We start from the raw sequence: 15,717 nt of genomic DNA, 5'->3' as shown, positions 1-15,717 counted from the left end.
AAATTGGGTTTAGATAAATTTTCAGGTGTAATCTGGGGTTTCCCGGTCAAAATTGAGACAGATTGCAATGCATTAAAGGACACCTTATTGAACCCAATGCTAAATGTGGCACATACGTGATGGCGAGAAGGTATACTAGCATACAATATCGTGGATGTGAGACATGTTCTGGGGAAGTTGAACATTGTTGCTGACAGACTTAGCCACAAATGGGAACAAATACCACCAACTACAGGAGACAGTAGTGAGTGGATGGTAAGTGAGGATTGGGAGGCTTGAACAGGATTAGCAAACAATGTGATGCTCATAACATCAACAAACCCAACAATAGAGAACCTTCAAATGTGCATCAGGAAAACGTCGGTCCACTTAAATGATCCTTAAAGTGTCTTAGATGCCTTATCTGTGGCTTAAAGTTGAGATTTTCATTGCTCAAAATAAGGAGATTCAGTAGGTCCATCTCCTTAAAATAAGGCCACTGGTGCATTTAAGAGATGTAAGCACAATATAAGCACACAAAAGGAATATCATTAAGGAACACACAGATCAGTCCAGGAGCCTAAACTAAGGTGAAATAAGGAGATTCAAAAACTAAAGGAGAGTGGTTTATAGCATCCATATTCAATAGCAAATAGAGCAGGCTCGTAAAAAGGGTATATGTGAGCAGTGGGGCCATGGCTGCAGAGGTTGAAAGAGCAGGGAATGATGATATCGCAGTCTCTGTTAACATTAATGGATGAGTAAGACAATTACGGAGATCTGAAAAACTACTTACTCAAAAAACGATGCATCCTCTTGTTGAATGAATAAAATCAGCGGTTGAAAAAATGAGAAAAAAATAAATGTTACAGATACGAAGGCGGGAGTGTTTGTTGACTGGAGTGATTGAAGCGCTGGAACCATAAGGTTCATCCGCTGTGCTGTGGCGATTGTTACGTGGGTGCTTCATGTATTCTTCTGCCCAAGTGAGAATCTCCTGGATACGTTTGTAAGGCAGATCCTTGGTACTATCCATGTACACCATGGTGTCCATCTCCCAATTTCCAGATGAAAATGCTGTTCCAGTATGACTCATCTTATTAGTCGCCTCATTAAGTATCTGGATAATCTTGTGGTTTTTGCCGCTGTTGTCGGAGGGATTGCTATCAACCAGTAAGCGATTTTTAACCAAGATGAGAGTGCACTGGGCCTAAGAAATATAGTCAACGTTCTCCAGCTCAAAAAAGAGGAAAAGAAAAGTTAAACTTACTGCCACTGCTGACAGCACCAGCGCAGTCTGATACCCAGGCTTGCCAAATTCAACCAATGAATCCACCCTCACTTGCCCAGCGATCGCAGTGAGGTGGGAAGCAAAAATGCGCAATATGTACTCTGACAAGAATGCACCTGGTTGCTCTTCGTTCTCAGGATCTTCATATACAAAGTGGCATTCTTTGAGTTTTTCCTCAGTGTATTCCTCATGGGCTTCCTGAGTCTTATACTTGGGTGTCGAAGCGAAAAAAGCTATCAAAACACTGTTGGCTGTTGAACCGAATGAAGCCCACCACTTGTGGACCCTTTGGCTGACCTGTTGAGTAAGTGAATCAGTGGCTGTTACAAGTGAAGACTAGAATGCAAACCAGTTGAAATGCCAATTCCTCGACATCAAAATCACACCCTCCGAGTTTGTGTGGGTACACCGTGTAATATATTTGCTCAAGAACAGACCCAAGTTCGGTTTCTGGTACAGTCCATCCATAGTCGCTGTTACCAATCCAATACATCAGACAGGGAGGGAACCTCATGCGCCATAATCCATTCTTGAGGACTCCACTGGGTAAGTGCTCATTTCTTGCCTTTCCTTTCTTGATCTTTGCGCGAATATTTTCCGAGGCTACAACCTCGGTCTTGACCTCGGCCTTGACCTTGGTATTGCCCTTGCCCTGTTTTGTTGCGGTCTTCTGCTCTGAGACATCAACTAACATCTATCCAGGTATCTGTCCTTTCCTGCATCATTATCAACCAATGACTTACAGAGATTGTGTGTCATGCCACACTAGCCTGAGTGTTGATGGTGGGTTGATCATGATCCACCATCATTGCTGTATCGCTCTCATCGCCCTCTTCAGCAGACTCCCTGTCCTCAACCATCTCAAATTCTTCAGCAGCCTCCGGGTCCTCCAGGATCTCAAGTACTTCTATGGTGTTTAGGACCTCAAGTTCATCTGCAGAAGACTGTGTTTGGGAGTGAGTGCTTCTTGCCTCTCGAGGTGGATTTCAGTGTCTCATTTACATGCACGATGTTCTGACTTTGGTGAGTACATATTCACAACTCAAATCGCTACTCACCTTTCCCCCATATGATTTTGGTGCCGGCTCACTGTACTCTTCAGGTTCATCATCAAGATCCACATCAGACTCTGCAATTTGTCCTGTCCTGACAGAGGTTTGTGCACTTGGTGGCGTGCTTGGCTTCAGCTGAGTTTGTGATGCAACTTTGTCCACCCAGTTGGGAATGGGCCCTTCGAGGTTGGAACTTATCACCTGCCTGGGATTGGTGCTGATTTGGTGTGCACAGATGTAATCAAAGTAATATAGTGTGAGTTCTGATAGAATCAGCATTGTGGTCAAACAGAAACTTACGATGTTTTGATTTTCCCATCGCCAATTGTTGTACTTCCAACATGTGTGTCACTGTCACCAGTGATGATTGTGACTCCACCATTGGACACCTTGCGATTGGCGTTCACGCTGTCCTGAAAGTTTAACTTCAAGGCAGCACACTTCTTCTTTACTGGTTGACTAGCCTGACTGTCATCTTCAGGAGCTGCAGTTGATTGAACTGCTATACAGGAGTCAATCAATCGATTAGGTAAATCATTCACTGAGTGCTGGGTCATGACTCACCTATAACTGCAGGTTGTGCATCCGCATTTGCCAGATTGGTGCTCTTTTTGCTGGCAACCATGTGTGGCTGAATGAGCTTGGGAGGGCCCTTCACCTGAGTCTTCTGCTGGTTGGCCATAGCATCTTCAGCTGCAGCAATCATTGTATGTGATTTATCTGCTGCTGCAGCACGAGCATTCTTCTCAGCTTGCTTACAGTTTTTTCAGCAGTGACTTCTTCTTTGGACCACCACTGCACTCAGTTCGCTTCCTGGACAATATTTCCAGGATGCTTGTTTACATTGCTAGGACGTGTTTGTGGACGAGACATGAGGAATTGAGGTTTGGGGAAATGATGGGAGGAAAATGAACAACACAACAAATTGAACGACTCAAGAAAACACAACTGACTAAGGTGTTGTGATTCGTACTAAGGTTCAACAGTTTAGGGTGAGCCTTGGTTTCTGTCAACTCAATCTGACCCGAAATAAACAAGTTCACACAGTGTGCCGCTACCTTGAGTTGTTGAACTTAGCCTCAAACAATTACATTTACTGTTTCTAGTGAAAATGACGCGGTTGCCTTGTCGCATTCCTGGATGCAAACAGGTCTTCAAAAATAAGTCAGGTCAAACAAAGCATGTGCACTCAGCACACCTGAAGCCATTGCGCAATCATCCAACCTTCCATCAAGCAGCTCCCAGGTCTCACTCTTCAAGTCCTGAGAATCCTGCCTTTGATAATTGGCCTCCAAGTCCCCGGCATGACGACTTTGATGATGCTAACAACATGGGAGGTGGTCTAGAAAACGCAGACAAAGCCTTTATGCCAGCACAGGGTGTACAGTTGGGGCCGTTATTCCGAACATTCCATCCTCATCTCACAGGTAACAAATTTGCACCATTCATTCATTCATTCAGATCTAACTCATAGTACAGGACACAAGTGCAATGTTCATGGCAACTTCATTGACCAAAATGCGCCCCCACCACCCTGAACTGAAGCATCACCCACTGACTGGACCCCATATGAAAGTCGTGTTGTGTTTGAGGCAGTGGAATTCCTCTATACACGTAACCAAATGTCTGCAGGTCAAATTGACACCCTTCTTGACCTCTGGGCAGCAACACTTATCAAACATCAGGACAGTCCTCCATTCACCGGCCACCGGGACCTATATGAAACCATCGATTTGACTCCTCTTGGCGATGTTACTTGGGAGACTTTCTCAATGTCCTACAATGGAGTTAAACCGGCCAATAATGTTCCGCCATGGATGACCACCAAGTACGACGTGTGGTTCCATGATCCACATCTACTTGTTCACCATATGCTTTCAAACCCTGACTTCGCCACTGAAATTGAATATGTCCCATATTGGGACTATACCGACGAGGATAAACGCTGTTATAAGAACTTTTTCTCTGGTGATTGGGCTTGGAAACAAGCCGTACATTTCGCTTTGTGTTGAGCTGTTAAGGTTGTGCTCAAGGGAGAGGTTGCTCAAAGGGCTTCAGCTTCAGCTCGTGTGCTGTGCCCCTTACCCGAGTACGTGCCCTTTAATTTCCGGGGGACAGAGGGGAAGTCCAATGGAAGTCCGGGGAGTTCCGGAGGACTAGTGTCGGTGGAGTTCGGCGGAACTCCGGAAGGCTTATGTGGGGACGGAGTAAGGCTACTACGGAAGTCTGGAGTAGAAACAGAACAGAGGTTAGACTACCGTAAGGTAGAGCCAGAGAAGTAGTCCTAAGGTTTAACCCCTAAGACTCGGAGGTGGACAAGAGGTGAGACTCAAGTCCGGAGATTTGCAGGAATGAGCAGAACTAAGATGATATTCAAACTAAGGAGTTCCGGAGTATTACAGGGGTTTATATACTGTAGGTAACATGTAAGTAAATCAGTCAGCAAAGGTAAGGGCTATGTACGAAGCATGTGGAAAGTCTATTACTAAGTGTAATGGATCAAAGCAGTGAAGTCGGAAATGAAGTAGGAATGGACAGATCAATAAGCATAGCAGAAAGGACATAACCAGTGACCAGAGAAATAGCTAATCTAAAAGGAGTTAGGGGTGAGTGCGGAGATGAAGGCGGAGCGCCGGGCGGAATAGCAGGACGGAGAACTGGACTTTAATGGAGTAGATCCGGAGTTCCGGATCTGGAGGTACAGGATATGACAGAGCCTACTTTTCCAACTAACAGTACATCACTTTACAGGACATTATTGCAGAGGATCTGGAAACCCACAGATCAACATTTGTGCCTCTAATCATTGGCAGCGACAAGACTATGGTCTCAGTGGCCACAGGACACACTGAGTACCATCCGCTCTATCTCTCAATCGGAAACATTTTTAATGGAGTTCGATGCGCACATCGCAATGGCGTGGTGCTGGTAGGCTTCTTGGCTATTCCAAAAAGTGAGTCAATGCCTTGATACACTGTTTCAGTCACTCATTTTCGTTATTCGTACTCTAGGCACAAAGGAACATCTTGAGGACAAAGACTTTTGCAATTTCCGCCGTCAAATGTTTCACTCCTCACTTGCCAAGATATTTGATTCCGTGAAGCTGAATATGACAATCCCCGACATTATGCGCTGTCCTGACAGCCATTATCAGCATGTCATATATGGGTTAGGCCCATACATCGCCGATTATCCAGAGCAACTGGTGCTTTCAGGAGTTGTTCAAAACTGGTGTCTGAAGTATGTCTTTTTCTGCATATTTATTGACTTACACTCATGCTGTTTAAGGTGTTTGAATCATCACAAGAATCTCAAAGGTGACGGGCCATCTTTGCTCCAGTGCAGAGAACACACTGACCTCCTGGTTTGAGAGCTCCAGCATGCCCACCTCTGATACGAGTATGGTATCATCCAAGAGGTTGTGGTATGTTGTTCAGTTCTCGTGCACATCAACTTCTCATTTGTTTTTTTTCAGCCTTTCACAAATTATTTTCCTCGAGCAGATATCCATGAACTTCTCTCTCCAGACCTCCTGCACCAAATCATCAAAGAGCCGTTCAAGGATCACCTTGTCAACTGGGTAGAAGAATATTTGTTGCTCACACACAGGGCTTCATGCACAGCAGAGATCATGGATGACATTGATTGAAGGTATGTGTCTTTTTTAAACAAATCACTATTGTACTCAAGGTACTCCAACAGGATAGCGGCAGTCGCCCCTTTTGCAGGTTTATGGCGCTTTCCAGAAGGGCGCGGATTCAAGCAGTGGACAGGTGATGATTCCAAGGCTTTGATGAAGGTCAGTCATGACTGATTTTTATTATAATGCGCAAGTTAACGCTACTACTATCTAGGTCTATCTGCCTGCCATTAAAGGTCATGTTCCTCGAGATGTAGTTCGTGCATTCCTTGACTTCTGCTACATAGTCCGGTGAGACACAATTACAGAGGATGATCTCATCCAGCTTCAAGATGCACTCGATCGTTTTCACCAGTACTGCGAAATCTTCAAGACAACAGGAGTTGTACTGGGCTTCTCATTTCCGCGTCAACACTCCCTAAACCACTATTCCCTTATGATCTGGCTCTATGGCGCCCCAAACGGCCTTTGTTCATCAATAATAGAGTCGAAGCACATCAAGGCAGTTAAGGAGCCCTGGCGCCACTCCAAGAGATTCAAAGCATTAGGCCAGATGCTCCTCACAAACCAATGCCTCGATAAAATAGCTGCAGCGTGAAGCGACTTTGAGGCTTGTGGTATGCTTCAAGGGTCATGTATATCTGATGCTTTGCAGGCGCTGAGAAATTGTGAGTGTTTGTTGGAATACTGGCTTTTTAAGTATTCTAACTGGTAGTACAGGTAATCATGAGTCACTGGATGACAACAATGACAACAACAATGATGCAGTCACAGACGCACCCCAAGCACATCTGAACTGTCTGTGTGTCAATGAACTGCAAAACCAGACTGCTGAGGGAGATGCAGCCGATATCATTGATGGACCTACTGTCCAAGCTCATGTGGAACTTGCTGCGATGCCCGGTAAGTCTCATCTTTAGGTCACACAAATTGTTTGCTAAAACTTCCTAGTGTTGGGTGGTGCACGCAATGTTTCTGCACTCACGCGTGACCTCGAGCTTCCGAACTTCCCTACAATGATCCAACAATTTCTTCATGACCAACTTCATATCGCGGACCACAAGCCCCCAATTTTGACCCTGCGACAGCACTAGCTTTCATGGGCAGAGTTTCGGTTTTTAGCTCAGCGGCAGCATCATTCTATGCCCCCAGTGATCTCAGTGGCCTGGAGGCATGCAGCGTGAGCATATTCGGGCAACAACCTCATGGCGAGGGGGTCCTGCTAGGAATGACTGCATCTTCGTCAGTATGAATGATGAGGTCAATTGTGGCTTGGATGGACTTGTGATTGCGAGAGTATTGCGCTTTCTCGGTTTCAAATACCGGACAAAATACTTGCGGTGTGCAGTTGTTCACTGGTTCACATACATCACAGACAGTCGGGATCCTGACACTGGAATGTACCTCGTCGCACCATCAAGCAATGATGATGGCTCACCAGACATTTCAATCATCCATATTGATTGTATATTCTGCACAGCTCATCTTATTCCTCTCTATTGTGCCAATTTTTTGCCTCGTGAAATTGGCCCTCATGACAGCTACAATGTGTTTCGTGCCTTCTACGTCAACAAGTATGCTGACCATCATGCATTTGAAGTAGTGTGACAGGCAGGTTTGTCATCATCTCTGTCCTCCCCTTCACAGTGCGATCACTGACTAGGACTATCTACACCCTGCAGCATCATTACCTGGGCTGAGGTCTCCATCCATCTCTCAATGACGCTGCTAACATATCCAGAAGATTGTACAGCCATACTGTATCGGCGCCGTCATCACCAGGCATTCCAAAACACGAACCTGCACTGGTACAACTGCCATCGAAGCACAAGAAGTTCATATTTGCTTCGCCCACTGTTTGGTGATGGTGAGCTTCCTTTAATGACCCCCTGTACCTGGCAATGATGATGCCAATACTATATGGGCAGTACAATCCTCCATACATGGGGGCGTCGGTGGTGATGCAGTTGAGGCCAGGGATGTTGATGTAGAATAACTTGGCGACGGTGTGTCCGGTGTTGTCGGCGGGGTAATGTAGGAGGTGGGTGGAGGGTATGCGGGCTTTGGTGGAGAAGGGTAGCCACGATGACCATAAGATGGAGTAGGTGCCAAGGCAGTTGAAGGAGGCAGGAATGGATTCATGGTATGGGGAGGGGTGGTCTTGGATGAGGAGGGAAGTATGTAAGTAGGATAGGGACCTTGAAGTATTCCAAAACACGAACCTGAGCCGGTACAACCGCCATCGAAGCACAAGATGTTCGTGTTCATTTCGCCTGCTGTTTTGTGATGCGGCGCTGTAGTTTACCTCATGTGACTAGAGACATTCCTCCTTAATCTTACTTAAACATAAATAAAAAAATTCTTTTTTTTCTCCTTGTATCTGCTTATTACGAGGGATTATATGTTCTTGTATTCCTTAAGTCTCCTTGCCACCCTTAAGTCTCCTTTGCCTCCTTATGCAGTTTACTAAGTAGAATAAGGCAAAAAAAAGCACTCCAACATTTTCCTGATGTGATTCATTAAAGAGCCAGTGTTTTTAGAAGTCATTGACGCTATCTGCAATCTGGATCAAAGTAAGGAGGTATGGGAAAAACAAAGAGCCAGACATTGGGCATTGCAGTATATCATTGAAGATGAAAAACTGTGGCGCCTTAGAGGGGGAGCAGAAACCAGAGTGAGAGCTAGGGTGGAGTGTGTATCAAAGGAAGAAGCAAAAAAGTTGATGGAAAAAGCACACACAGAAGGAGGTCACTGGGGAAGAGATGCAGTAAAAATGGCACTATTGGATCAAATTTGTAGCCCAAAGCTGGATGCTTCAATCATGGAGGCCATATGAAATTGTGCTAAGTGCAAAAACTTTGGTCCAACACATTTGCACTCACTGTTAGCACCAGTCATTAGGAGGCATCCATTCGAGCTACTAGTGGGCGATTATCTTGCACTTCCTAAGGGGAAGGGAGGATATAGCACATTAGGAGTCTACCTCGACGTATTCTCACAGCACACCTGGGTATTCAAGTATAAAACAGCCAGCAGCACAAAGACAACAATGGATAGCCTAAATGGTATATTCAACGCATTCACATCATCGGAAACCTTTATGACGGACAGTGGAAAGCATTTCAACAACAACACAGTATGGACATTATGCAAAGCATGGCAATGTAAATTGCATATTGTGGCAAGCCCCTTCAGTGAATTCACCCGTCTCAGACGGGCAGCCGGGCATGACAATGTACCAATAGAGATGGGCCACCCGGTGCCAGCCCATGGCAATAATTGTACCATGTTAGACAAGTGGGCTGAGGGGGTGGAGTGTCTGAGGCAAACAGATGGGCTGGGTGTATATAGTATAGATGGTAGTGTCAGAGGATATATCATATCTAGACCATTTTGACTGGGATTTATTTGACCGGTTGCTTGTGGTAATGTAGCACTCAATCTCGTGATTCCACCAGTGGTCTGACCATGTAAAATGGTTAAGATTTGACAACATTATGAGCCTTACAACAAGAGAAAGTCACAATTTCAGAGCATATGTGATCTCTAGACCATTGTGACCGGTTGCTTGTGGTAACATAGTACTCAATCCGGCGATTCCACCAGTAGTCTGATGATGTAAGATGGTTAAGATCTAAAAAAGTCATGAGCCCTACATGAGAAAGTCATAAATTTAGAGGATATATGATATCTACACCATTGTGACCAGTATGTTTCAACTGGTATTTATGTAACTGGTTGCTTGTGGTAACATAGCACTCAATCTGGCGATTATACTGGTGGTCTGACCATGTAAAATGGTTAAGATTTGACAAAGTTATGAGCCTTACAAGAGAAAGCCACACATTCAGAAGATATTATGATATAATGTATCTAGACCATTGTAACTGGTATTTTTCAACCAGTATTTATGTGACCGGTTGCTTGTTGTAACATAGCACTCAATCCGGTGATTCCACCAGTGGTCTGACCATGTAAAATCGTTAAGATCTGACAAAGTTATGAGCCTTACAAGATAAAGTCACAGATTTAGAGGATTTTATATCTACACCATTGTGACCGGTATTTTTGTGACTGGTAGTCTGATCATGTAAAATGGTTAAGATTTGACAAAGTTATGAGCCTTACAAGACAAAGTCATAAATTTAAAGGATACAGCATTGTATCAGCTTATATCTGGACCATTGTAATCAGTATTTTTGCAACCGGTTGCTTGTGGTAATGTGTCACGAATTCCTAACACAAATCATTTTTCATTTCTTGGTTTTCCTTCGGCTATGTCTCATAACCGAACCGGTCACGTGACACCTCTACCTTTCACACTATCACATCATCACCATGTCACAACTTCACCCTTTCACATTTCACCAATCACATCTCCGATCGAATCCCCTACGCCCAGGGCTAGAACTATATGTCTTCCTATCACTTAATCTCCGTCTCTGACATCATTGCTTATATATCACGACGTCATCCTACATCATGCGCAGTATCGTACGATTCTTTTCTCATTGGCTGATTAATTACAGACTCAGATATCTCCAACTCAATGTTATGTATATAGGTAGGGTAGTTAGCGTAGTTTCTCTTTAGACTTAACCTCTTCGTTCCTACCTTGTGTAGACAGAGACGTTCACTCTCAATCTCATCCTTTGCTCTTAACTTGACGAGTCCTAGTGGTTGTGTGAAACCTTTACCAATCGGTGAACGTTGATCATAACATAATGTAGCACTCAATCAGGGGATTCAATTTTGCCCCTTTGATAGGAGAGTGTTCTAGCACTGTCAAAACATATTTAGGAGTATATATTAACATATTCCACCACGTAGTTGACCCCCTGAAGGGCTACATCAAACAATATAGCATGTATACATGAACACATAACTGATAAGAACCCTCCAACACTATCAAGGATGTTATTGGTGATCAGACACTTGGGATATGTCCCATATATATCCCTAGTCATGGTCCTAAAATTCTGGAAAGATCCCTCAAGTATTGACTGTAAGATAAGCAAAACAACATAGGCTTGACATTTGACAATTTACCCCTGTCACTGAAAGTCACTGACATATATCATACACATCAAAGATTTTATTAAAAATGCAGTAGTATGTATAGTAAACTACATAATGAACCTAAACTACACATTGCCCTGAAGGTAAAGTCTTTGTAGAAGAGTGTGGTGAAGAAATATTAGGATTGGTAAGTAAAAGTCCAACCACTACATATACACCAAACTGGTGAGTTTCGATGTTTTGGGCTTTTGGACTTTCCCACACTCTATTTCAGAGATATTTCACTGCCCTAGCTCTCAACTGTTAGTGTATCCTTTTATAAATCTGAGACCATGATATTGACCATGCTTAGAATATATTGCAAGCATCTGATTACTAGATTGTGTCCATTGGAGAATGTAGGCCCCTTATCAGTGCACATACCCCCTTTCCCTTAGATAACAATATTATACCATATTTCTAACTGATCCTTGGGATAAGAAGTAGGTATATATGTAGTAAGGATAATATATGAGTAGTCTGGATCATTTATTCAATGGTAAAGTAGGGGAAAACACCAAAAATGCGACAACTGCAATCTTAGAAGTTTTAGCCTGTATAGAAGGATTCTGTAGGTATCCTGATGTACCAACCTGGTGGACATACTCTAAATATGTCTAGGAATGGTCCCCATATCTTTCTGCAGCTGTGTTTCTGCAGGAAAACCTTTCCCAGAGGATGGACCACCAGGAGAGGGTGAGTACACAGCATCACAAGGTTTTGTCTGTGGATGTTCAGGTTCTGCTCAAAGGAAGGAGAACTCAAAGGGCTTGACTTCAGCTTGTGTGCTGCACCCCTTACCTGAGTATGTGCCCTTAATTTCTGAGAGGCAGGAAGGAAGTCTGACAAAGTCCAGAGGTTTCTGGAGGTCAGATGCTAGGGGAGTTCAGCGGAACTCCAGAGGTAGCCAGAGAGTAGTAATCTAAAAGGAGATGGGTGCAAGGTTAGATTTAGGTCTGGAAATGAGACAGGAGCACTGGAAGGAAATTAGAATGGAAGTCTGGGTGACCAAGTGAGGATATGGAGTTCCGGATCTGGAAATGCAGGATATGACAGTGGACCTGAGCTCCTGAGACATTGTTTCTGTGTTAGAACAGATGTTGGGGACAGTATTCACAAGTCAATATACCTAGAGATACAAAAATGCGAACCTACTTTATGATATATGCTATATTTTGTCACAAAATACCAGTTGAAAAATATTGGTCACACTGGTCTAGATATTATATATCCTCTGAATTTATGACTTTCTCTTGTAGGGCTCATGACTTTGTCAAGTCTTGACCATTTTACATGATCAGACTACCGGTGGAATCGCCAGATTGAGTACTATGTTACCACAAGCAACCGGTCACAATGGTCTAGATATCACATATGTTCTGAATTTGTGACTTTCTCTTGTTGTAAGGCTCATAAAATTGTCAAATCTTAACCATTTTACATGGTCAGACCACCAGTGGAATCACCAGATTGAGTACTACATTACCACAAGCAACCAGTCACCTAAATCCCAGTTACAATGGTCTAGACATGATTTATCCTCTGAATTGGTGACTTTCTTTTGTAATGCTCATAACTTTGTCAGATCTAAACCATTTTACATGGTCAGACCAGCGGTGAAATTGCCAGATTGAGTACTATGTTACCACAAGCAACTGGTCACAATGGTCTAGATATCACATATGCTCTGAATTTGTGACTTTCTCTTGTTGTAAGGCTCATAACATTGTCAAATCTTAACCATTTTACATGGTCAGACCACCGGTGTAATCACTGGATTGAGTGCTATGTTACCACAAGCAACTGGTCACATAACTACCGGTTGAAAAATACTGGTCACAATGGTCTAGATATCATATATCCTCTGAATTTGTTACTTTTTCTTGTAGCACTCATGACTTTGTCAAATCTTGACCATTTTACATGATCAGACCACCAGTAGAATTGCCGGATTGAGTACTGTTACCATAAACAACCGGTCACATAAATACCGGTCACAATGGTCTAGACATGATATATCCTCTGAAATTGTGACTTTCTCTTGTTGTAAGACTCATAACATTGTCAAATCTTAACCATTTTACATGGTCAGACCACCGGTGGAATCACCAGATTGAGTGCTACATTACCACAAGCAACCGGTCAAATAAATCCCAGTCAAAATGGTCTAGATATGATATATCCTCTGACTTTGTGACTTTCTCTTGTAAGGCTCCTAACTTTGTCAAATCTTAACCATGTTACATGGTCAGACCACCGGTGGAATCACCGGATCAAGTGCTATGTTACCACAAGCAACCGGTTACATAAATACCGGTCGTTGTTGCACCCCATAACACCGGCTCACCCATCTCCATTGCACCCTATAATGCTGGCCCACTCGTCTTCATTGCACCTCCTTTACTGGCCCACCCGTCTCCATTGCACCCTATCATGCCAGCCCACCCGTCTTCATTGCACCCCATATCACCGGCCCACCCATCTTCATTGGACCCCATATCACCGGCCCACCTGTCTTCATTACACCCCATATCACCAGCCCACCCATCTTCATTGGACCCCATATCACTGGCCCACTCATCTTCATTGCACCCTATAATGCCGGCCCACCCGTCTAACAAAACTTTGAGTGAAGCGGATGCGATCTGTCAGTACCCTAAGCGATGCGGATTGGGTCTGCGGATACACCTAAGTAAAGCAGATAGGATCTGCACTCAGCCGCTGCCAAAGGAGGCGATAGAAACGACTGTATTCACCTAAGTAAAGCAGATAGGATCCACACTACTCTAGATTAGCTACACTGTGGTATAAGTGAATGTAAGTGAAGACATACCTCAGCCGCTGCCAAAGGAGGTGATAGAAATGACTGAGGGAAAGTATGTACCAAAGCACCTCTGATATATGAGCAAAAACCCACTTGCTAACCGACCATGCATATCGCCTATGAGTCCATGACTTGTATCAAACGCACTCACTATTACATGTACACCCGAAACATTCTGAAACAATCCAATGCACCTTATTACGTATCCGAGCGCATGCACTTGCATCCGGCCACGCATGCAGGTGGTGGATCATCCACACGTGCATGGGCGAGCATCGGATGGGAGACAGATACCCGTGGATGGGCTTAGGATGGGTCGGATGGATGTGGGATATTATCTGGTTTTGTCACCGTCTTCATTGCACCCCATATCACTGGCTCACTTGTCTTCATTGCACCCCATATCACCAGCCCACCCATCTCCATTGCACCCTATAATGCCGGCCCACCTGTCTTCATTGCACCCCATATCACCGGCCCACTTGTCTTCATTGCACCTTATTTACTGGCCCACCCACCTCCATTGCACCTGCTATACCAGCCCACTCATCTCCATTGCACCCTATTCTCTGGCCCCCTCATCTTCATTGCACCTTATGTACCGGCCCACTTGTCTCCATTGCACCTTATTTACTGGCCCACTCATCTCCATTGCACCTGCTATACCGGCCCACTTGTCTCTATTGCACCTTATTTACCAGCCCAATCATCTATCACACACTGGATTCACTACTATTCATAATCTCCTATATAGTACATTCCTATACTACCATCTATACTATATACCCCCTGGCCCATCTGTTCGCCTTGGATACACTACACACTCAGCCCACTCGTCTATGACGGCACAATTATTGCCATGGGCCTGCACCGGGTGGCCCATCTCTATTGGCACATTGTCACACCTGGCTGCCCATCTGAGATGGGTATATGTTACTGCATTATGTGTCATGGCAGCATACTCCCCATGGGTAAACAGCCTTGTCGAAGGGACAAATAAGCTACTATTGCATGTGCTAAAGAGGTTGTGCACACCAAATATAGGAGAAGACAACGAGCAGCAAGAAGTGTCTTGGGATAAGCTCCCAACAACATGGCCAGATCATCTAGAGGAGGCGGTTTATGCTTTAAATCACCGTTTATTGGCCGCACTGAAAATTTCCCCCAAAGAACTACTCCTAGGCCTCGTGGCAAATACACCACAAACACGGGTCAAAGACAGCACCTCGACACTGAGACAATCAGATGTGTTGACACAGATGGTGTACGTGGAGCAACAACAGCTGGATGGTTATGAAGAGAGAGTCCATCATGTGATTAGATGCAAAGTGGTGTTTGACAAAAGAATTCTACAGCAAAAGCCTGGTGAGGTCATTTTCAAAATCGGTCAACTAGTTCAAGTATACTGCAATGATCTAGACTATACCTTCAAGACAGAATGAAAACTAATACCGAAATGGTCGGTTCCACGTCGAATTCAGTCAAGAAACCTCAACTCATATAAATTGGAAATGCTAGAAGGGAGATCAATACAAGGAGAATACAGTGCAAGGCGCTTGAGAGTGTTCACCCCGAAGATTGGTACCCAGTTAGCAAAGAAGCAGGAGATATATGAAACAAGAAAAGAGAACCAAGAAGAACCAAGAAGCAGGGGAGACGAAGAAGACAACTCCAAAGGAGATGAGAATATAACAGAGGATGAAGAAGAGGATGAAGAAGAATTCATAGAGGAGAATGGGAGTTGAAGCAGAGTGGGGAAGTGGCGTCGAGGGTGGTGCCGGTTCTTTTTAGGGGGGTGCATGGACTAGGGGTCTCATGGGCAACAAGGACGAAGAGAAGTGTCCCACGGTCGATCCGAGGCTTAGTCAGAGAA

General features: G+C 44.3%; 3 protein-coding genes across 3 annotated transcripts; 1 reads left to right on the top strand and 2 right to left on the bottom strand.

The window, feature by feature from the left end:
* Positions 1 to 771: 771 nt before the first annotated feature.
* EDB91DRAFT_1088696 (uncharacterized protein) lies at positions 772 to 3,028 on the bottom strand (the record flags this gene model as incomplete). The annotated part of the gene is made up of 8 exons (XM_041316500.1): positions 772 to 794; positions 856 to 1,189; positions 1,250 to 1,567; positions 1,620 to 1,964; positions 2,074 to 2,214; positions 2,329 to 2,539; positions 2,623 to 2,824; positions 2,887 to 3,028. The coding sequence occupies 8 exons, from the start codon at positions 3,026 to 3,028 to the stop codon at positions 772 to 774; spliced, it is 1,716 nt and encodes a 571-aa protein (XP_041169055.1).
* Positions 3,029 to 3,944: 916 nt separating this feature from the next.
* On the top strand, positions 3,945 to 7,056 carry EDB91DRAFT_1256826 (uncharacterized protein; the record flags this gene model as incomplete). The annotated part of the gene is made up of 11 exons (XM_041324232.1): positions 3,945 to 4,313; positions 5,074 to 5,275; positions 5,334 to 5,562; positions 5,630 to 5,726; positions 5,798 to 5,902; positions 5,949 to 5,973; positions 6,030 to 6,121; positions 6,177 to 6,218; positions 6,618 to 6,630; positions 6,683 to 6,865; positions 6,914 to 7,056. The coding sequence occupies 11 exons, from the start codon at positions 3,945 to 3,947 to the stop codon at positions 7,054 to 7,056; spliced, it is 1,500 nt and encodes a 499-aa protein (XP_041169054.1).
* Positions 7,057 to 7,840: 784 nt separating this feature from the next.
* EDB91DRAFT_1256825 (uncharacterized protein) lies at positions 7,841 to 8,205 on the bottom strand (the record flags this gene model as incomplete). Its single annotated transcript, XM_041324231.1, has 2 exons — positions 7,841 to 8,122; positions 8,185 to 8,205. 2 exons carry the CDS (start codon positions 8,203 to 8,205, stop codon positions 7,841 to 7,843), a joined length of 303 nt encoding a protein of 100 aa, XP_041169053.1.
* Positions 8,206 to 15,717: the final 7,512 nt, after the last annotated feature.

The sequence above is a fragment of the Suillus paluster genome (genome assembly GCF_016628075.1).
Source record: "Suillus paluster strain FC165 chromosome Unknown EDB91scaffold_221, whole genome shotgun sequence".
In the NCBI taxonomy this organism is placed as follows: domain Eukaryota; kingdom Fungi; phylum Basidiomycota; class Agaricomycetes; order Boletales; family Suillaceae; genus Suillus; species Suillus paluster.
Note: the sequence above shows the minus strand (reverse complement) of the source record. Positions and strands in the feature narration are given on the sequence as shown.